Source organism: Prinia subflava, chromosome 2 (genome assembly GCF_021018805.1).
Source record: "Prinia subflava isolate CZ2003 ecotype Zambia chromosome 2, Cam_Psub_1.2, whole genome shotgun sequence".
In the NCBI taxonomy this organism is placed as follows: Eukaryota; Metazoa; Chordata; class Aves; order Passeriformes; family Cisticolidae; genus Prinia; species Prinia subflava.
In genome coordinates, this window is record NC_086248.1 from 69,312,720 (window position 1) to 69,337,127 (window position 24,408).

General features: G+C 39.2%; 1 protein-coding gene across 1 annotated transcript in view; it reads right to left on the reverse strand.

Annotated features, from left to right (window-relative positions):
• RYR2 (ryanodine receptor 2) overlaps positions 1-23,145 on the reverse strand; it is a 383,210-nt gene extending 360,065 nt beyond the window's left edge. Inside the window, exons 1-2 of the mRNA XM_063390404.1 lie at positions 22,778-23,145; positions 11,805-11,861 (exon numbers count right to left, since the gene is read on the reverse strand). Coding sequence (XP_063246474.1) covers positions 11,805-11,861; positions 22,778-22,825 — 105 coding nt within the window. The 5' untranslated portion in view covers positions 22,826-23,145. The remainder of the gene's footprint in view (positions 1-11,804; positions 11,862-22,777) is intronic.
• Between the last annotated feature and the right edge of the window lie 1,263 nt (positions 23,146-24,408).

Consider the following 24,408-nt stretch of genomic DNA (forward strand, 5'->3'; position numbering starts at 1 on the left):
AAGGAGCAATAGAAGGCACAACATCATTTGCTTTGCTACCTGAGGACATTCTCTTCATCTCACTGCCCATCTAACCTCACACCGGGAGCTTCAAGAGCCTTCATTTAAATATTTGACTAGGAGGAAGTTTTCTCATCACAATTAGATTTATGCATACAGAACAGCAGTAATTATTAATGTCTAGTTTTAATAGAATTGTTATTTCTTACCGTTGTAAAACTCAAGACAGCAGCCCACTTTGAATATTAATCAATTCAGCAATCATTCAGAGTTCCTTTTGAAGAAAAAATCCACTTTATTGTAAAGAGTAAGTTGAACTGTAAAAGTCAACTTAAAAATACCTATACTGATGTTTGGATTTTGCTTGGTTGCTTTTTTAAACAAACTGCTGCCACTGGAATGATAAAAAATTATTTTTCAGCTCGAAGATTTACTTTGAGCACTGGCAGCAGGTAACACTTTCCAGCACTCAAAGACAAGACGCAACTGCTAATCACCATTACTGTTAAACTATACAGGATGCAATAAGGGACTTTACTTTGCCTTTTCACCTTAACAATAAAGCATTTAGACTGTAAGTTTGGCCTCCACCCTGACTGAAGGGTGAGCATTTAGCTGCGGCATATTACAGATTGCCCGTCCCCTCACAGCGCTGCATAATCCCCCACCTGTTCCCTATTTGCTCTGCTCACCTACACATGAATGAAGGTCAGGGTTTGAATCCCTTCTCATCCTGCCAGTCCTCACAATACAGGCGTGCTAGGGGGATTATAAGGGATGGATCTCTTTTCCTGCACTGCAAAACAGGCAGCCTGTGCAACCGTGGAAGATCACACCTTGTTCCTCCGTCTGGCCACAGGGTTGCCCATGACTATCTGACCACAGCTGCTGCTGACTTCTTAACCTGTCCTGACAAAAAGAGCTGCACCACAACTTCAGGCTTCTTAAACTCCAACTCAACCACATCTCTCTCAAATGATGACAGCAGCACCATGTCAAAAGGGCAAATGAGAGGGTCAGCAATTAGAGCCCCAGGAAAAGATATCGGTGCTTAGTCCCTACTATTTCACTTGAGGCACTCTGATCCTCACCCTGCTGCAGCAGACTTGATTTCTCTGCCCAACAAGCATCAGCGAGGCTGGCCCTCTCTGTACACTCCCAAAAATGCTTCTGTGCGCTTTCCAACCCAGGCACACCAACCCCAATTCAGGATGCAGAGACAAAAGTGTGCAGCACCACATCCATAAGGAAAAAGATTTCAGCACAGCAATGAAAACAATAAGCAAGTAACAATGACCTCCCTTTCTGGGGTAGGCCAATAAGCATGTTTGACAATACTTCTAACTCCCCAGACACCTTTCCCAATAGCCACAAATGAAGACAAACAGGCTGCTGCTGCTACAGAAGGCCAGGAAGCCCCCAGAACGCAGGCTACACACAGATGCAACTGTTAGGACCCGTGACTATAAAAAGTCAGAAAATCTGCATTGCAAATCCTTCTACAAACATACAAATTAAGAACTATAAAAAAGAAAAAGTGGATGGGGAATGTGAGATTATAGAAAAAACACAAAGAATCCCACTCACTGCTAAAATAAACCCCACCTTTTTTTCAAAGTTGATTCTCTTTCAAGACTGAACAAGATTTAAAAAGCACTAAACCTTCTGTATAAATCCACCAAAAAAAAATTGCAATAGTTGCAAACGCGTGTAAAACTACTTTCAGCTATGATTCACTGCCCCTTCTAGTACCAGAAATATAAGGATTGTCAGTCAAAAGTTGCAGATAGAGGTTTCAAAACAAACAAAAAGCAAGGCTTCCCAATTAACATCCACTGCAGCTGAGAAACTCAGTTTGCTACCAAATTCAGTGTCACCAAGCCTAACTCCCCCAGGACACAAATTGCTACAGGCTGACAGCACCCAACAGAAACGGGGAAAGTATATTCTTGTCCTCCTCCTTTTCTGTTATTGACCACTACTAGAGATAAAATACTGAAGTAAATGTACCCCTTGACCTTCAATTATTCCTTCAGTTTTTTTTATGCTGTTATGCAATCCGCAGTAAATACATAAATACAGCACACAAAAGCACAGCTATTAAGGATAAAAGCAGTCTAGCCTATATTTCTCTGGGAGCACTGATGAAGTGTAGAGAAGATATATAAATTTTTGAAACGCAATATGTTAGCAAGAGTTAAGAGTTTTAGAATAGACTTTCCTTTCATATAGCAATGTCTGTTTTGGACTGGAATTTGCATTTCCTGAGTAAGGTAAACTTCTGGCATCAAATCACAAATAAAAAGTGCAGTCTTGCATAATTTTCTTTTAATTATTCCTTTTAAGGCATCATTTTCGTATTTTAAGACTACAGAAGGGATCTTGAAAAAAAAGACTAAAAAAACACCCCACAAAAATATAAACCAGTGAGAGTAATTGAATACAGTTCCTATTACTATTTTTAAAGTGAGTTTTCATCACCTGATGTGAACTAAATACTTTGGCAATTTTATGTAAGGCATTTTAACTGTGAGTCATCTGCAACTATGCTCTTGCATGCAAAATAAGCTGAAAACAGTTGGTACTGTGTGCTGAGTGACATCCCTGTTTTGCTTAAATCTTCAGACTCCATCTTCATATGGTACTTCTGTTCATTTTAGAAACAATGCATTACACATTGCACATCTTTGCTTCTGTTTGCCTTTTTTATTCACTAGTACAGATCTGCATTCCAATTTCAGGTGAGTCATTAAATTCAGTTAAAATGCCAGCCTTGCTTCTCACTGGGACTTCACGGCAACAATAAAATCATCTTTTGTTCTTCTCTACAACCTAGTAATACCTTGAGAAAACATCTGTGTAGTAACTTGACTAGTGCAATAAAGACAGAAGATCTGGCTAGAACAGCATCCTTCAACTGTACTGAAACAAAACATGAAAATCTTGAGCTATGCAAAGCTTAATAAAAGTAGTTTCCACAAAGTAAACAAAATCCATCGCATTAAACCACTCAATGTTTTTCTTACTCAAGTTTTTAACTACAAATTCACTGCTTTACCAGAACACAAAACCTGTGAGGTTATAATTCATTTTCTTCCATTATTTTGCTTATAGCAAGAAATCACAATCTCTAATAAACAAATTTAAAAAACAAAATCAATCTGATTTATCACTGTTTTCACAGAACAGACAGAATAACCAGATTGTAAGAATTAATTACCCTTACTTTAAATATTTAATCCAGAATTTTCTACAATAGTGATAACATACTGATTCAGGGAGGGAAACCAATAGCTAACTACAATCCAGGTTTTTAGAGTCCAAATTAACAGTTTCATTTGTGGCAGAATCAGGAACTTTTTTCTCATAGCATATTTTTTCATGACTAAGGATGGTCATCCTACGTCCAACAGCAAATTGCAGTGTGCATTGACTTCTCAGTCAGAAGGTATCTTGTATTGACATAATACAGCAGCAAGGAAATAACATTTAAATAAGCAAACTTTTAAGTACTATTAAAAGCCACACTGACCACCTATAATATTGGTATATAACACAGGACGAAAAAACAATTCTATGTACGTAGAACACAATACATTTTGTAGGTGCACAGGAAAAACAAGCATGGGAGTTCAAAATTACCTCCAAAGCCATCTCTTTGGAAACATTATCTGAGAAGTCCTACATTTATTCAATTCTAATCAAAATTTCTTTTTAGGAACTTCAAGAAATTCCAACTATTTTTAATCAGAGCAGACAGAAAAACAAAGCACCTTGTTAGCCTATCATCCTTCTTCTAATGGATGTATAAAATCAAAATAAATAACTTATGGCATGTACATTCATAAAGACTACACAGATGCCAAAGCTCCTTTCAGGTTTTACAGTACATGGATGGAGCAGACAGGGTTTATCCATTAACACTTGCAACTTTGGACAGTTCGATGAACAAATCAGTTGCTGTTTCTGCTCATTTATAACAAAACATTCTACTCAAGTATTATTTTATGTGAGGATATGTATGCTCCCACACCACCCAATACAGGAGGGCTCAACACTTAGAGGTCTCTAGGATGCATGTTTTAGAGTTTTGTTTGGCTATGCAGTTTTTCAGATTAAGTGCCACCTCCTCCCTTTCATTTTTCCTTTACAAATAGCTTCTCAAAAAGAACTTCTTTCCAGTCCTTTTACTCTGATATGCCACCAACACAAGAATAGCAGTGCATTCTACTTTAAATTAAATATTACCATTAAAGACCAGGCACTATTTCAAACTAATCCAGCAAGCACAATTTAGAACTTTCAATTCAATAACTGTGATGTATCTTTTTTCCAACTATGTTATTATTAGCAGTATTACACATTTTGTACAAAGACATCTTCATGTTTCCGATAACAACCACTGAATAAGCTGCAAATAAATTCACCTTTTTTTGTTCAGTCTTCTGTCCATGAGGCCTCGAATCTATGCACTGACTTCCAGTATCCTCCCACATAATGTCTGTATTGTGTGTCCTCATCTTGAAAGGCACAGCCCTCTAATTCACCATAAATCCAGAGGAGATTGGAATGAACCTCAAGACATCCTCTGTGCTCCTGGGCACACTGCTTCCCTGTCCTTTGGTCTCATCTCAGAGTTCCTCTGGTCTTTGAGGCAGGAATTGTGACACGCTGCACATTTGTACAGTAGCATCGTGGTACCCTTGCCTCAGCTGAGCCCTCAAGGCACTACAAAACACAATCAATAACAGTAATTAATTTTGTCCCATTTCCTCTTTTATACAACTGCTGTGGTCTTTCCTCTGATAACTGAATAAACATCGTAGCTCCTTGTGGTTTTCTTCTCACTAGCAAAGATATCCATTGTTCCCCTCTCCTTAGACCTACCTAGACCTAATTCTTTAATAAAAACACAGTAACTGTTTCTCTTTGTTCCAAGTCTGTCCCAAAATCCATTTCCTTCACATATACTTTCACTACTAAATTAAGGCAGTGTGTGCTACTTCAAAATTACAGGTTAAACAACCGAGCAACAAATATAAGAAGTGTTTCAGAATAAAAATATCAATGTTACATGGAAAACTGGGGGTTTCCCTACATATATATTATCTCTTATCAAATTAAGGGGTGACAACAAGTACAAATCTGTACCCAGGGCAGATCTCCACTACAGATTGGGCCTTCTGACAACAGTTTAAAATATTTCAAGATTCTTACTGACATTAAACACAGGAAAATGCTCAGAAAAAACATTGGTGTGCTTCCATCCCTACTCATACACACATGGGACACCCACACAAGCAGTCAAGAGTCCAACAAAGCCAGAGGTTTGGCAAGACAAACCTCGAACCAAAATTAGTGTTTTGTGCCAGCACCAGTCACTAACAGGTTCTTTGTATCAGTCTCTTAACTACTGAGTACCTTTTGCTAGACAGAAAATGCAAGTCTTTTCCACGTAACTATCTCTAATACAACTATTTAAGAGCTCCCATTACGCAGTAGAGACATGAGTGTGGAGAAATCATAAGCAACTTGTGCCATTTTAAGTGACTTCCAACACCCCACTTTGAGCAAAACCAAGCCAAATTTGGGTTAAACCACAAGCAGGTCATCTGCACTAGCAAACCACATCACCACCACTTGGGTGCTGCCACCAAGACAGCTCCACGCAAGAAACAGTAAAACATCTCATCAAGATGTTTTAATGTTTCAGCACGTGTCTTAGTGTCACATCTAGCACTGCAACAGTGCCAAACACAGCCAGATTTGCTACAGCTTGTCTGACAGTTTAGGGACCCCATCCACACCCAGGAAACATTGACAAAAAAATTGCTTCGGTTTAGAACCCAAAACATGAAACTTCCCTGCTTCAGGTTAAAAGTCAGAGTGACAGCTCATGAGCTGGACTCAGACCATTAAACAGCAGAGGAAAATCCAGCTTTGCTAATGCAAGGTGATGCAATATATCTGTGCAGCTATCTGAAGACGCCTAGTATTTCTCTGCAAAAGACTCTTCAACATTTATTTCTCTCAAATCAAATCTGACTTACACACTTTCAGTTTTATATCTTATTTAAATATGTGCAGAAATAATTCTACTTGTCCATTGAACATAATATTAATTCTACTTGTACATCTGTGGCCATCAGACTAAATGTGCCTTTTAATTCCTCTAATAGTGATGAAATATTTCATTTTTTTTTTTTCATTTTCTGAATTTTTTTCCTATTATCTTTTCCTTCTTGTAACGAAGTCTCCTCTGAGCTTACATATATAGCAGTTAGTTTTTTAGAAGTGTAGGTAGCTTCCAATAGTCACTTTTTTATTGCTTTCTAGTGTTGTTTCTGGAAAATAAAGAAAAGCTACGTGTCTTGTAATTATCGCCAATGTCCAGAGTTGGAACAGGGTAGGTACTGACTGACAATTGCAATTCTGACCATGTTAAGACTACTTTAATCACTGATAATTTCAATTCTGAATGTGAACAACTTTTCTTAATTAAGTTCTTCCAAAAGTTCTTCCATTCATTATGAAAAAGTCCTGTAGTCATGTAATAGGGCTCAGTACATGATGATATAGACAGTTCATGATGTCTTGCTTGGATCTATACAGGCTCTAAAAGTATTGATGAGTTCTGAGATGAGGCAGGCTGACCTCCAGAAATTACTTCTTTTTTACGCCTCTCTAGATGGACATTCCAAACCCTGGAATAAATTACCCCAAGACACTGTGAACTGCATCTGTGGAGAGTTCAAAACCAAAATGGACTAGATGATCTTGAGAGGCCCCTTTCAACCTCAGTGATTCTGTAAAAAATCCAAAAATTGTCAAGTGTTGCATCACTAATAATTCTGACTATTCAGACTGCATTAATCATCAAGACAACCCAAGTTCAATTCAAACACCTGCTCAGTGCCTAGGAACAGCCAAAAATCAGCAGGAAAACAATGATGGTTATAATTAATTTGGACTTGATTGTTTTGATCAATCAGTCTCCAGACAATTCACAGGGAGTGGAACATGACTTCATATTATAGGTGGAAATCTGGGTATGAATTCCCACGCTGATACACATGTCACCAAATCCAGTTTTAGCAACCAGAAGTAGAGGATATAATGATTCTATGCTTTAGTAAAGTTGAGGTTTTCATTACCTAAAGAAGGTTCTGAGGATTATTCTAATTTCCAACAACACTGTATTTAAACTGCTTCTCCAGAGGACGAACTTGCAAAAATCAGAATCCACACTGCCTTAGCCAACGTGCTGTCAAGTTAGACCACACACTCTCTGTAGCAGTAAAAATCTATTTTGTCATTGGATCCTCAATCTTCACTCATAAACATCAATACTCACAGAGGTGCTTTCTACAGAGATTCTTAGCCAAGTATTACAACACACTGGCAAAAGTTAATTGAAGACTAAATTTTAAAATATATTTCAAAGATCTCAAATTCCTTATGCAACAAGTAGCCTGAATCCATATGTTCCACAGGTGATCTTTACAACCTCTAACTTAACAAAGTGGCACTTAATTTCTCAGTTTCCTGGACCCTACTATCTTTCAAGCCCTCCAATCAGATTTCACTCCTTGATCCAAAGAAAAAGCTAAACCCAAGAGAAAAATTAATACCACAGTATTTGTTGTTTAAAAATCAATCCATATTTAAGTTAAATAGTTATGAGCAGTCATAAATCATCACATTGCTCATGAATTAGTTATCTTAACAACAACAACAACAAAACGTTTTCATTCTTTATCTTGCAACCTACAAAACTAAAAAATTGCTTGATTCACTCTTCTGTTTAACCCAGTTTGCCAGCAAACCATGTCAGATGAGCTGTGCAACTAATGCACTGAAATGTAGCAGAAAAATGCAACAAGATCTCTAATGCCCAAAGTCTGCAGAATTAAAAGAAACAAAAACCCACCACACTTCTCAGGAAGCTCCGCGGTTTAACAGCTCCCTGAAGCAAACTTAATAACATAACATGCTGTTAAAACAAATAAACAAAAATAACTCAAAAACCCCAACAAACAACAAAGCCAGAATCTACAAGTAGTACTTCTGCATAAGAAAAGTCTTAAAACAATATTGGAGACAAGAGTTGCACATGGCATTGCAAGCTGTACCACAGTTTCACAGACGTCACGTTGACTAAAGAGGTGGGAATGATAGTTCGGTCAGCTAATCTCTGATACTACTCTGTCTGTCCCCTGGATCATCTCTAAGTCTCCCAACGGCACATCCAGAGTCAGTTCATGAGCACCACATTGGGCTACATCAATTGCAATATTTTGAATTTACACTTCTCTGACTTTCAAAAGCTCATGATAGACTCTGTGCTAACTTGAGCTAGAAATGTGCCTCTCTACAATTACTGACATTCTGCAGCATTGGGCTCACCACAATGCTCTGGCTTTTGTATGACCCTTGCCTCTAATACTTATTAAAAACTATTTCAACATACAACATGTAAAAATCCAATTCTTAGCACATATGACAAGTCTGAAAATATAACAGGCAAACGACAGCTAAAAGCAGTAGCTGCCATCCCTAGATCAGATATTAAAAGAACACTCTTGACATAACCAAAGTTACACAACCAAAACCAAGTGAATTTTAACAATGCTCACTTTCTCATTTGAATTCTCTTACACATCCAAAGGGAGAGGGAAAAAAAAAAAAGAAAAAAAGAAAAAAAAAAAAAAAAAAAAAAAAGAAAAGAAAACACAGCCTTGGGCAACAGGAGTTGTGAACTCAGGAGCTTCTGTTGAAGTAAAAGGTTCAGGCTTCCAGGTGAACCTGACAAAACTGCCTTCCATAGACCAAAGGGTTTGATGGGAGGAGCACAATCCATTCCTGATGAGCTTTCTCTTTCTGCTGAGAAGTTTGAAGCTACTGCAATTAAAAGCAAATGAGGGATAAATTCCTCCTGGAAGTCAACACCAAACCTGTGTAGTCCAATTCTGATCTGTTTTCCATCCAGCAGGAATGAGTAGAGTGATGGAAATATCTTCTGCAACATCTCCCTCTCCTCATAAGGAAGGTGTGGAAAAAAAAAATAGGTATTTTGGGCTACCTTCCAGAGCTGTAGTACCCAAGTCCAGCCAAATCCTTTTCTATTCTCTGACACAAACTTGAGTACAGCTTTCAGAAAAACATGTCCTGTCTTAAAAAATGTAGTCATTTATGATTTTACTATACTGTAGCTCCTTACTGAGAAACACAAATTACAGACTAGAACTTTCTTTCCACCCCAATGAGAAAAAAAACCCAAGAAAACTGTATTTGTTAAATTGTAAGACTACAATGAGTTTAAGAGATAAGGTTCTCATCTCTTTGAGGTATAAAATCTTTACTATGAAAATATATTACACTTTAAACAAATGCTGAATTTAAATCAAGAAATATATTAACCTTTACTTCAGCAAGAGTTGGGTTAGGAGAAGAAAAGAATGTAGGTCAGTTTTAAGAGAGAGCAAGAGGTTGTTCATACATGCTTCAATTTTTCTCAAGATCATCCTCTTCAAGACAAAATACTACCATTTTGGGCTCACCACTCCAACTCCTCACAATTAAAGACACTTATGCTTTGGAAAGAAATGTTCCAATTCCAGATATTGATTCGTTTAGACAAAAAAAATATTCCAAATACCCCATACACTAATCAAAAAGCATCAAGAAAACCAGAAGAGAAAACAAGACACATTCAAACAAGTATCACTTGTTTCTTTCTTAACTGAGAAAATTAACTCCAGTGTTTAAGGAGGAAAAAAAAAAAAAACAACTGCTACACATCAGTTCGAGTAAAGACAGTCATTAAACCATGCCATAGTTTGTAGTAATTAGTTTCTGATAGAAGTTTCTGAACAAGACATCTGCAAACAGTAGAATAAATCATATGCAAGGGTTCACAGAAGGTTTGGTTGTTAATGGAAAATCCAGTAAATATGAAGAAACTTACCAACTATTTCAGCAGGATAAGCTAGAAAAGGTCTGTTACCAGATACTGCCATGCAAAATGTGTAATCAAGAAAACTGGTTGAAGTTCTTTCCATTTATGCCTTCCAGTTTTACTGGAAGACAAGAGCTCAAGTGCTGGACTAGGCAGATTGAATAAATGTGAGTAAAAGGCAAATTCCTGTGCCTATGTATTTTTTTCATTATATCTTCTGCTCCAATCCAAGTGCAAAATGAATTACTCCAATGAACTCAAAACTAGCAGGTGCATTTTAACATTTACCTGATCTCTACAATGAATTTGAAAGTGCACATAATTTCAGCTATTTCACCACTGCCATAGTTAATGTGTGAGGCTGAAAAAGCAATGCTGCACAACAAGAGCTCAGTTCCACCAAGTGCTGATATTTCTAAAATGGGCTTTCCTTAGGCTTGCAGACACCAAATAAAAATCACAGGTGCACTGCTGATGTTTCAGAAACATCGTTTGTGACAAGATAATTTCTTACTTTGAAGTATAATTGATAGTTTCTTCAGTAACTAAACAAAAGTAATTGTAATGGTAAATGCTTCAATACAAACAGATCTCACAAACTTGTAATACAGACCAAGTAAAAACATATATTTTTAAAAGGTATTAATAAAAATATGACACTGAAAGAGTAAAAAAATGAATAGTAAAAATAAGCATTTTGCATGTATCTGGTACCTAAAAAGCAGTATTCTCCCAGAGCATAGATAACTTCCTGAGAAAAGTAAACAGTATTCATAATCTCAAATCCAAATTAGAGTTGACTTTAGGTTCTGTGGTGGACATAATAAAATTTATGCTGGACACAGCAAAAGCACACTGTTAACAGAAAAACACGCAAATGCAACTTTGCAAGAATATTTAACCTCTTAAAGACGTCAGAGAGATTTGTGGAAAAAGAAAAATCTAACTCTCTTCTCAGAAAAGAGGAGCATATGAGGAATTATTACCTTTGTTGAATTGGACAAGATGATATATCTGAGTAGCAAAGCTGGACAATTTACCATTAGATGTAAATATTTTGACAGACAGTTAGCAACACGCATACAATTTTAAACTAATTGTGTAAAAGCCAGGTGACACACTTCAGGCACCTCAGTAAGATAAATGTTAATTGTGCTAAATGGCAGACAGGGACATGAATTCAACACATTTAGGCCATTACATACAACAGCACACAACACAATTAGCGTATGATTCAGCTCTGGTTAAGGTCTACAAGAGGTTTGACATTAACACCAGCAAGAACAGCACCAGACCTATAAAAAACACACATGGCCATATAGAGACCTCACAGTCATGGACCAACAAATCATTTCATGGAATGTTTAACAGATGAAGAGTAGATTATTCTGCTAGACAATATACGAAAATTAATCAATTTACATTGGATTTGCACTATCAATTAAGCAATAGGTAAGAGAGCCAGGTTTTTATTTGAAGCAGTCTTTGTAATACAGGATTTGTTTTTAGGCTTCTGGCCAAAAAATGTATTTGTGCAATAAGTATTTTCTTCTAGACTTTTGTTAATAGAATAACATTTAACAACCTGCTATACCAATCTGCCTGTTTTATGTATTTCTTTCATTTGAATGACTTGTTCCTTAGGCAAAAAAAATGAGATCCAGCTAGATATTTTGAAAGGAATATGATTATTTTCTTCAGCTGGTTACTCTGTTTAAAGGTACACAGTAAGGTTACAAACCCATTTCACTCGCAGAACTCCTTGTTCCTCTTCCCCTCCCAATAAAATAAATTACTCGGGTACAAGTACTTAATAGCAAACCATAACTTTTGAGTAAGAACTTACTACAAGAAAGTGCGCTTCCCAAGCTCTAGATGTGGTTCCAATTGTCAAACTGTAATTCTGTAACAGACATAAATCATCATAAAAAACCTCACTCATCAACAGAAGTTACAGAGGTACATAAAGAAGTAATTTTGTTAGCACTGATAATCCTGCACAGTTCACCAGCAGTTAACCTCATTTCTTCACTGAATGTGTATTTTGACCCATGTTAGTTTATTTGGTTAGTAAATCAGAAAGTGCAGCAAGGCCTTCCTGCGTAAACAGAAATGCAAATACCATGCATAAGAAACAAGTGTCCCCCACCAACTTCGGAAGGTTGAGCACTTCTTATACACCATATTAATTGGATTACAGCCTCAGAAAACTGAAAGAGTAACTCTCACCTAGAGGTTTCCCTAGCATCAGCAGAAAGTATCTTTGAGCAGAGGAACAGAGTAAATAATTCCGTAAGTCAGGCACAGGATGCTTGCAATGAGCTGATTTACCAAGTCTGAGGGACAGCCCCCCAACACAAACTGGTTTTGAAGAGAAAAATATTGTCACTGATGTTCTTTTATCTTTACAGCTTGTCAAGAGAAAAATAAACTGTAGAACAGAAAGCAGAATAAAAAAAGGGCATAAAATAGACAGTAGCTAAGTCTGCTTCAATAACAGATTTCTCGTATAAGGAAGGAACAAATTCAGAAAATTCAGCTGCAGTTGCAACTGACATACAAATTATGAAATAGAATCCAACTGGAAATTTCAAAAGAAAAAACAGCAATATATTACTTCTGACATAATCGGAATAAAGCAATGGTTGTAGCATTTTCAGCAGAATATGTCAATGTTGCAGTTTGCTACACCTTTAAACCACAGCCATTTAATTTGCAGTAGATTAAAACAGGTATGAAAATCTCAAGACCAGAAGTGAGAAAAATCAAATATGCTTTCAGTTGCCTGAAGTCAATAAACAAGTGTAAACATCTCAGTATTTTAAAATGCAGGTATACAGTTTTTGGCTGAACCGAGCAACACATCTCACCTACAAAAATTCCATTCACCTTCAGGAATATGAAAATCTAATTCTCACTACCTAAACTCTCATTTTTCACCTCCCACTCATGGAAAATAAAAGTGTTTCTTCTTGCATCTAAACTTAAATTACAATTTCAATGCAAAAGCTTTTTTTTTTTAGAAAAGCCAGGCAATAAACTATGCCTCTCAAAAGGATGACAAAGCTCACCTGCAAGTTTTGACATCCCTCCCTCCTACATTCCATCCCTCTCCCTTTCTAGACAAATTCTGTTCAGCTGAAATTGAAAATTTTGGAGTCTTTCAGTTCAATAAGATGAAGCTTTCCAGAGGTAAAGCATGCTAAGGAAAAGGAGAAAGAAAATGCAGACTAATCATGCATCAAGACAAATTATGTTCTAAATACATTTTACTGGAATTCTCATGATAACTTCTCGTATATTAGTTAACCTTATGTGACATTTTTACAACACTTATTTTCTTGTTCTGAGAGGGAAAAAAAGAACAAAACCTTGACCTTCTCCTTTGTCAAACCAAGAATAAAATTAAAAAGTAAAAAAGTAGTAAGACTGTTGCAGCAGCCCTCTTTTTAGAGGACAGAAATGAGCCAAGACAGACTTCTTGTTTATCACAACATGAAAAGGGTCCTGGGTTATTCCTCTTTACAGCTCAGCCATCCTGACTCCAACCATTCCCTGACTCTGGCTGCACCAAGCTCCTGCTGTAGGTATCCCATTGCAGCCTCTGACTGCAGCTTTTACCCAGCTAGACTGTGACTGCAGGTTCCAACAACAGGCTCTAACTGCAGACCCAGACTGACCTCACAGCAGAGATTCCCTCTCCTCAGGATCCTTCTTCATAATTCTCTCTCAGCAGCTAACCCACTGCCTTTTATCACACTTATCTTTATTGGATATAGCTGTGACTCATCAGGGGCAAGGCTGTATTGGGTAATTAACACAGCTCTTACTTACTGGGGTGAGGTCACCTGTATTCTCTTTTCCTACATAAGACAGAAAGAAATTCCAAATTTAGGAGACCCCTTCAAAATAAAAAGAAAAACCACAACCTTCTATCAATTTGAATTAATTCTTTAATTCACTGCTACAGACAATAGCAAGTCCTACCACAAGCTTAGGTTGAAGCTGTGCCACACCTAAAATCAGGAAAAGCTATCAAACCCAATACTGGAAGAGAGGGATCTCACTGGCTCTGAAAAAAAATAAAGAATAGTGACAGAGATTAAATGAAATTTTGGACTCAGATCTTGAAACTCCAAAGACAAGCAAGTTAAATTGAACCAGAAGATAGGGTATAGTACTCTTGTTGTAAAAGATACTGCTAATACATTCCAGAAATGGACTTGGAGCAATAACATTGCAATATTCTGAAACTATCCAAAAATGCAACGTATCTTCTACACAATTTCAGGAACCTTCTCATATCAAAGAAAATTTACAGAATATTTCTACAAGAACCCTGGTCAAATCAAAACAAAGACCAGGCCTCCATTGATTCTTCTTCCATTGATGTACTACTAGCAAAAGTAGTAACTCTTTAAACGCATAATTCATTACATGAGACCCATTAGAAGTGATTAAAGACTCAGTAATAAGGCTGACATATCTGATCAGGCAGTCAGACCGTCATGTAAAAACCTACTGCAAAACAACTTGGGTTACGAATCATTAATTCACAAGCTCACCCTACTGAAATTCAGTCAACAATGATGGCATTTGAGTTTTCTGGATTTACCTGTGCAGCTATCACCCTCCTGCAATTACTGAATACTAGACTGGTGGTTTTTCCTTTTGCTCGCAAGCTTTTCTGAAGGCCCCACTACATAATTCCAAGACTACAATAAATTAGGCACGCTGCTGATTGTAGGCAGCTGAGCCCAGCAGAGCTGGGTGGAGCTGGCACGGCACAAAGTCAAACCTCAGCAGACTCAGCATGGCACAGGATAAACCTTTGCCTTCTGTGGTAGCTGGGGCAGAACAAAAAACCAAAAACCACACGTATTTAATACAAGCTTTTAAAAGAAGAGTAATCCAACTCTTAAGCAATGATGAGCTATTAAATTACCTGTAACACCAGAAGAAAGAAAGAAAAGGGGATGGAGAGAACCTTAAGGAGTATTTCCCTGTATCACAAATTGTGAAGTTTTTGACTTTCCTCTTGCATGGAAAAAGGAATATGCATTCCATCTCCCTGGTACTTGCCATAAAGACTGCAAACACATAACTATCTATGCACTAGCATTGCAAAATCCACTTCATAAACGGGCTAATAGACAAAAATATGAAGTCACATGATTGACACTTAATTTTTGGCAAATCCCCAGTGTTAGGAACACACAAAATTCTTGTGACTGTTGCGGGGTTAGGGGTTTTTATCTATCTGTACAGGTATTTAGGTTGCTTCTGTCACCACTGGAACCAAATGCTTTTACAAAGATAACTTAAGGATAAAGACCATGTGTCTGCAGAGAGGTTTAATGATCTGGCTTGTGCTTAGCGTGTTAGCTCTAACTAAATTATTCCATTTTACAGCTAGGAAATAAACACACAGTAGGCGATGTTCAAATGTTTATCAGCATGGCTACAATCCTGATGTACGATGAGGATCAGTTACCAGTGAATGGATCCTACGATCCACAAGTTTACTGAGTCCTACTGCAGATCTATCCAGCTGCCTAAGCTTACTCTGAAAACTCTTCAAATTCCCTTCATTCCTCCACCTAAATTTATATACAATGAGTTCTGCATGCCCATCACAGGAATGAAGATGTTCATAAACCACAGGAAATTATCCGGTGTATTCAGCAAAGGAAGATACATTCCTCTTTCTCATTTTCCTTTTTCTGAAGCCAAAGAATGCTTCCCACACAAACGGCAGGTACTTGTTTTTTCTAGCTTTGCCTGGTTTAAAAGGAAGAAATATAGCTGTAAGAGACAGCCATTTCTGGCTTGGTTCCATTAATACAACTCCACATTCTGGCAATCCCCAGGAAAACTCACAGACAGTCAATGCAAATTTTGTGTTGCTTCTTTTCATCATTCTTTTGGAAGAAGGATTTAAGCAGAGATATGCTTCAAATTCAGGGCACTCACAGTTTTCACAGTAGAACTCCAGAGAGGTTTTCAGAGATGTGGAGAGATAGGACATGCTAGTGTTTGGCATTTGGTTCTGCTAGCCACTATCCTTCAGATATTATTTCCCACAGTCAAGTAAAAGACAACCAGGCAATACAGGTCTGTTGTTATGCAGCATTATTACTCAAATCCCCTGGGAAGCTGCCTCACAAAACGCAATGATCTTGTCACTCCATCTCAGTGACAAAAAAACTTGTCCTGCACTAAAATGTCATCCACGTTAAAAATTAACTGATCCATGGATGTTACGGAATGATATATTGTAGATTTTTGCCAAACTCCTTCTGCGAAGTCTACTGAATTACTAGAAACCTAATATACTTCACTTTTCTTCAAGCACATGACAATTATAAGGACATCACTCATGACTATGATAAACATTCAAGTATGCCACAACACTGAAGGACTGACATAATCTTTTTATTTAAAATTTTATGTAGTTTTAGTGTGAATGCTCTTGTGAACATAATATTAATATTACTTTAAATCTATTTTAGCATTACATTTATAGAGAAATTGCAGCTGTCACGTAAGTTAACACAGCTCGTGTTGTGACACCTTACCTATCATATCTTTCCCTTTCCTAACAGAAGAAGATATCAGTTGGTTTTTATTAAGCAATTCTGAGAAGCTAAGAAAAGCTTCTACTAAATCACATGCCTCCAAAACATTTGTTCCAACCTATAGTAGCTGAATATCACTGGGCTCAAGGAGTAACAACACATTTGAAGACTTTAAACCCTTCACCTCATAAATTGCACTACGGTTATTATGTTAAAAAATGAAAAAAGAAAAAGTTCTTTAATAACTCAATACATAACTAGTTAATGAATCTCACACTTAATAACAAGGGACTACAGTATAAAATTACACTGCAGTAAACCCACATGGGAGCTTCTGCTAGTCTTTGTTAGGAAACTGGGGTGACCTCTCATGATGCTGCAGGCAGTGCCCTTAAGCTGCTCTATTTCTTACAAGGAGAACAGAGCTGTGCCTCTGATGGTCACAGGATATTGCAGTAAGTTCCATACTGCTGTGGTTGCCTATAAAAAGGCTTAAACTGTTATCAAAAGTAGTTCCTTTCTGCCTTTTCTCAATTACTAAGATGCATCAGGCAGACTCAGAGGCCCTCCATTTCCAGAGTGGTACAGACAACAGCCAGACATGGCTTAAGTGCCATACACCAGGTCTTCAGAAGAACTCACACTGGAGACAGAAATGATGTCAGGCTATCCTTACAAAAATTCCAGAGTATAACTGTGTCAAACAAACACAGTAAGAAGCTAAATTCATTCAATCACCCTGGTAAAATGTCATCATCTTACAGTTCAAAGGTTATTTACATATTATTACCAAATAAAACAAACTTATGTCACTAAAATTTTATTAGGAAGTATAGGGATATATACACTTCTTGACTTTTCCTTCTGATATCCACACAAAGCTTCGTTTCAGCCAGATCAGGAAATTTAAACAAAAGCCTAGGTGTAATTCAGAAAACAAAATCAAAACTAACGCAGGTTTTGAGCTTGAATCAAAATATCAGAAGAAAAAGAAGAAAAAAGATTTGTCTTTTCAGTTTAATTCACAAACTCCCTGGAGTCAGTACACTGTCAGTATTTTCCCACACAGTTTCCAGCCTTTTACCTTGATTCAGAGAAATACTTTAGCAAATCCATATCCCTGCTAAAAAAAAGACTGGTTTATTTTCTTGGATTGGAATCATCCTGTGCACTTTCCACACAGCCATGTAAGAGGAAAATCCACCTTTAAAATATGCCTGTAATAGCATAGCACATAAATAGAGAAGTGCAAGTCAGACATAGTTCTCAAGCCCATTCTAAAGCTTGGGTCAGAAATTAAGTGATATTCTCTCTTTACAGTCTGTCCACATTTTAAGTTCCTGCAATGGATTTTCCTCAGGTCTTCACGATTCCAAAAAGCAGGATACATCAAAACATCTTCAGACTCTGACAGGAAATGCAGCTCTGTCTCTCAGAATATCAGTCAGCCAACTCACAGGGCTATCAAGAAACTTCCCTGGTGGACCAACTACTAGCTAAAGAGTTTCCCCAGCTGCCTTCTCACACATCAAATACAGACAACTTCCAGATGCAGAATATGGGACAAGACAGACTAGATAAGTCATTTTATCCAGTAAAATAATCTTAAAGGTGCTATAAAATGCTTGGCAACCAATTCTGGAATCAAAAAAATTACACATAAAAGGTTCACATGTAATCCCCGAAAAAGAAATGGACTGCATGTCCTTGCTAAAACCCTTTCACTACAAACAAGCCATCCAGCTCAATTCCAAAATAGAATTTGAGATCATATTCAGTATCTGTACTGCAGTGCAGTGCCTTAGAGAGGAAGGTACAAATGCTGCAATCTCAGCCACGCCATCCCTCACATGAGCTGTTCAACAGTGATCTCTTGTGCCAGCCCCTGGTGTATCTTCAGAAGTCACATACTGACAAGTACAAGAAACACGTTCTAAAATAAACAAAGGATATCCAAAGTGGGTTTTGGCATTCTTTCATTCTACAATTGCTTCTAATGGCCAAGATTGCTTTTGAGCATTTTCTTCAGTGCATTCTGGCAATCCTATGTTTGATGACTGCAGTTACCAGAATCTCACATATTCTGATAAATCCCTTGGAAAGATAAGCAGCACATGAAAAGCATTGAGGGATTAAAAAAAAAAAAAAAAAAAACCAAAAAAAAAAAAAACCACCTTTTTTTTCTTTTCTGTTTCACTGAGAGATTCACATAATTCTTTTACTGTTTAGCTATTTTTCCTACAATAATCTTCGGATCTTGTTTCTTCTTGTTCCTTTTGTGCCCTCTAATTCCACAGAATCTTCATGTAGGATGGCATGTAAGCATATGACTTCTAGGCAGATTTAAAGTGGCACTCATTGGCTAAATGCTGCCATAATGAGGAATATCTGGAATAGAAGAGACTGAAATCACAAGAATTGCTGTCCTAGAAATGTGAACACACAACATTCTTCATTTCAAACTTCTCTGCCATAAACTTCATTCTTTTATCACTCAAGTAAAAAATCCCAGCACTGAGTGAATGAAATCTTTTGCATGTCAAACATGAATCCTAAGTAACGTTTAAATTTTTTTCAAACTGCTCTTCCAGTGTTGCAAAGCACACTTTCCACAGTCAGTCACACTCAGAACTATTAAATCCACGTAGAAAATAAGGCAGCACAGAATATGTTCACACAAGCCAGAGGTTCTGTTTTACTGCAGGCTAATTGAAGGGGTTTTTTTAAAGCATTAGAAGAGAGTGCAACATGGAACATTAGCATTTGAACTTAAAAAAAAAAAAAAAAAAGAGAGAGATGAAAAGAGATGATGACTCCATCAGTCCTGGGAAACATGTGCTGCTCACACTGATTATGCCTCTGATTCCTGACAGGCATGGTAGTCATCACTGTCTCAGAAGACAGTGAAAAAAAACATAACCCTGACAGCCCTACTTCAGTGTGTCCTGTTGGTGTCTCCTACCATAAACAGCTAAAAGCAGACCTGCCTCTAATTTAAGAAACTCCATAACTTCGGAAAACCATACACACACTGGCATCAGGAACATCACAAGATCAAATAGCTAAAGGACACATTTCTCATAACTTTTAGGTACATATTGCTCCTTAAAGTCAGGACACTTTAAAAAAAATGTAAGGGATAAATATAGGCAATATTTTTTTAAAACCTTTCAATTGGTTCTAATCCTCTTGCCAGCCTGCCACTCCACTTCTTGCAAAGACCTTCCCTTATAGAGGTTCTGTGTCACAAAAAACAGTCCTTGCACGTGCATATTAAGGAAGGAGCCTATGCCTTTAGGGAAAAATATTTTCCGTTTTCTCCTGGAACTTGTAATTATTTTCACTTCCATCAAATTACACATCCTACTGAAAAAAAACCCAAACAAATAAAACCCAGGTGATTTCCATATCAACTATGAATGTTTTAGATTCTTGACTGTAAAGACTAAACATTGAAGGCTATTTTGCACATACTCTTGATCTTCCTAATATTAAAAGAACCCCAAACTCCTTTACAGAGAAGAGGTCCTCCCTGGGCACACAACTAATAAACACACTGCAGGATGCTTGTTCCCCTTCACATCTCCTGCACAGAACGTGTTTATTCTGTGGGAGAAGTCAGGAGAATGTATGTCCAAGCCTAAAAAAGGCCACACATAATACAAGGTCATCTCCACGTGGAGCACTCGGCAAATTGACGAGGGAGATCCCTGTTTCCAGAGAAGCAAGTAATTCACAGGATTACAGAAGAGTTGCATGAGAACTGAACAGCTCAGAGCTGAGCCCCAGACTGTCCAAAGCAGCCCCAAAGTAAACTCTGATCCTTCCAGAAATACAGGGCATCAATAGGTTGTGTTCACATCTCAGAAGTGACATATCAAACTCAAATTATTCCCAAAAGAAACAGAAATCCATCCTAGCAGAATTTGCAGGAGGTAATACTTAATGCCACTTTACCAAAACAAAACCAAATCAGAAAAAAAAAAGGTAAAGAAGAGGAATCATTAGACATATAGGAATGCGTGAAGAGGAGAGAAAAATCGGAATTTCCAATCAACATGTGGCAAAAATACAAATTCAGTTTAGTAGCTTAATGCAAATAAAGGGCATTTTTAATGGAGTAAAATCTCATGTGCAATTTTAAACATTAAAAAAATATAGTGTTTACATTCCAGGGTAAGCTCTAAAGATTTTAGGAACTTTATGACATCCTACAGAAGAAGAAAATATGAAGAGCACTGTTTACATGTAGTAGGCCTACAGATATCACCCTGAAAGTATTCAAAGCACAGAATGCTTTTTGCTTGCATACAGTGGTCTTCGAAAAGTTCTCATTTATCTACAAAACATTTATGAATCCATCTGTCCCTAATTATTATTTTAAAAATAAATAACTAAAAAAGAAAAACTGCAGTAATTACCACGGTGATATCAAATTTCCAGTGCTTTCTACCAATGGCATTCAGAAAGTTACACACCTTTAACAGCTTTAGAGACCACTAATCCAAACCTTCTAACAATACAGAGGTGGAAGACTACATCACAAAATATGTCTGAAAGCACTGACTTTTCCAAGTAATTTTCATAATTTGGACAAAACAGAAGGAAGAGAAGAGTAAAAATCACTGCTTACATACCACTACAGATTATAGACTCAAAACTTCACATGAAATGGGTTTCTCAGGCCTTTTAGACTGAACTACACGACAAGCCTCCCCAAAGCCTCAGTTTACCATACTCAAGGTCATTTTACCACTGGTGCAACATTCTAAACATTTTTAAGTATTATCCAAGACTGGGTTTGCCAAATCTGTATTAAGGCTGACACACATTGTCAGGAGTGCTGTTTTACATAACATGCTGCTGCTGCCAGGTGCTGGAGTTTAACATCACTGTAGATGTGCTGAGATGTATTAGCATGCTCAATGCTTCTCCTTCCCTATTAAGCATTCAGATAACATGAACTAAGCTTAACACTCAAGCCTGCAGTAAGGCTGCTGTGGTACAAGTCTTCCAAAAACCTTTACCACTGAGAAGTACCAACAAAAAGCCTCTCATAAATTGAGATGACAAATGATCTTTCACAAAAGTATTTTTCTGTCTTTAGGTGTTAGGCAACACTACAATACAAGTCTCATAACACTGACAGGAAAAGAAAAGTTGCCAATCTTCATGCCAGTGTTGCATAACAGCTGTATCTTCTGTAAAAGCAGATTTTCCAAGAATCCCCAAACAAGCAAAAAAAATTGTATTAAGGTATACATCTACTATTGTGCAGTTTGTGATAGAAATAGAAGACAACTGGGATCCAGGATTCTTAATGCTGCAAGCAGCATATGAGTATGTTTCACATACACTATGTCTCTTTCCAACCCCCTGTAGATGTATTTTCTTACAAGCCATTGAACGTGAACGTTTTCTAAATCAGACTGTACTAAATAAGAGAGAAGTTCAGCTTTATCTTACAGTCTCAGTGTTTCCAGCTCTACTTAACAAATGTCTCAGCAATTTTTCCTCAAGCTGTGGCACGGTTTGTACACACCACCATTCTGGATGCAGATGCCTATCTGCAAAACTTGCTAAGATTGTGCATATAAACGGCACTTGGGAGATGGCCGAGAAGATAAATAAAAGCATCGCGTGAAGAAACATAATCCAGATAAGCCTTAGATGCAGCAGTCCCGATGTATTAATTAAAGGGAAGGAAGAAGCGCTCTAGCGCCTTAACATGCTCTGGACCGAAGTAACGAAAGGATGCGCACGCCACAAAAAGCCGTAGTAGTCTGTGCCCAGCGAGAAGAACGCCTGCAAGTTAGTGGGAACCTCCGTGGGGAGGGGACAGGGTGAGAGAGATGCTTTTTTTTTCCCCCACAAGCCTATTTTTGCAGAGAGAGTGTGATTGCAGCTTTGGCGCTGGGGACGGCTGCTCGGTTAGTATCTGCAGTAGGCGCACACATCGCGGCCGGCAAGGCAGCGCGGAGCGGAGCGGAGCGGTGCTGCTGGGGAGGCGCCGCCCGCCCGCCCCTCACTCACCCCGGCACCGCGGGCTGCCGGCTCTCGCCCCCCGCCCGGCCGCGGCGCCACACGCCGCCAGGTGCCGAGGGACGGGGCTCCGGAGCCCGCTCCGAGCCGTCCCCGCCCGGGTCCCACCCCGGCCGGTCCGGGCGTCGCCCCGCGGCCCCCGGCCCGCCCCGGCGCCCCGCCACGGCGCGGAGGTGAGGGAGGCAAGCGCGGCGCTTACAGTTCGCAGGAACTGGATCTCGTCCTCGCCCTCGCCCCCCTCGGCCATGGCTGCCCCTCGTCTCTCCTCCTGCCGGGCGCTGCTCCCGGTGCCCGGGCGGGCGGCGGCGGGCGCTCCCCGCGGGCTGGCGGCGGGAGGTTCGCGGCCGCACCGGGCTGGGGCAAGTGCGAGGGCGGCGGAGCCGGCGGCCCCAGCCCGGCCCTGGCTGCGAGCGGTGGGTGCGGGTGCCCGTGCGCCTGCAGCAGGTTGACAGCGCTGCCCGGCTGCCTGTGCCTGCCGCGGGGAGGGGGCTGCGATTAACCGGGGGAGGAGGGGAGGCGGAGCTCCGGCCCCCCCGCCGCTGCAGGTGATCCGCAGCCCGCTCCCTGCGCGCTCCGAACGCGCCGCCCAGCGCCCCTTGCCGGCGCTCCGCGGAGAGGCGGCTGCGCCCGCCGGGGCCGGGCTGGGGGCGCGCCCGGCGCCGCTGCCCGGCCCGCCGGGCCCGAGCGGGGGCTGCCTCCGCTCCTGCTCACCAAGGCCGGCCGGGCCCGCCTGCCTGGGCACGGCTGTCCCGCAGGAGTTAGGCGCGATGCGCTGCATTGAGGGAGAGCTCAGGAGAGGGAGAATTGAACGGCTCTGCGCCAGTTATTTTGTGCTGTCGGGGAGAAGAGCTGGAAAGTGCAACATGGCTTCACCTGGTGTTGTACTTGAACCAGCATGTGAGTGAGCTTAAGCCAGGGTGAATGTAAGGCTTTAAAATACCATTTCCTTGAAGAATAGCTACCACGCGTTTTCCATAGGATGAAGTCAAGGGTTGCCACAGAACAGCTCATCTTTCAGGAGCATTCATGCAGATCGTACCTTTACAAGGACAACTGTGTCCATCAGGGAGGATGCTTGGCCTCCAGAAAGAAGTCTGGCAAGCCAGAGAATCACCAGACTCCTAACAGCAACAGCACTCTGAAACAGTGTATGGCAGAGAGCCTCTGTTAATGCAATGCCATGGTCGTGAGGGAAGGACACCGGGGTGTCTCAGAAAAGAGCAAAATTAACACTGCATCATTGACAGAGTGAAATGTGTGCGGGATGTATAACTGCAGGAGGCTTCTGAAGGACCAAAACTGGTAACCATCATGAAATCACAATTATTTTGGTAAACAGACTGTGTGGCTAGCATAGCAAAATACATGGAAAGTGTTTCTAGAGAAGCTATTCCCACAATCTGTAACTTTATGCTGTTCAAGGACATCATGAAAAAGTGTGGCACTGTGAGATTTTATCATTGTTTCCAGCAGTGGAAAACCTGTTCATCTGACAGATTGGAAATTGCAAGAGCAGTCATGACCCATAAGACTCTAGAGCAAGTAATGTTTAATATAGAGGTTCTAAAGATGAACTCCAGACTACTGACAGCTCAAGCATTTCCTCTATAATTTCCCAGTTTTAGTTACTACTGACTTAAGTGACTTTTACCTCTCAAGCTTACTACTGACTGAAAATATCTTTTTTCTAAGGATGATAAAATAAAGAAAATTTTTGACATTGTTATTCACATTTCATTCAAACCTTTTAAGTATCTCTTCTCCAAATTATTTAGACTGAGAGATATTTATTGAAATAGACCTCAATTATGAAGAAAAGTCCTGAATTTG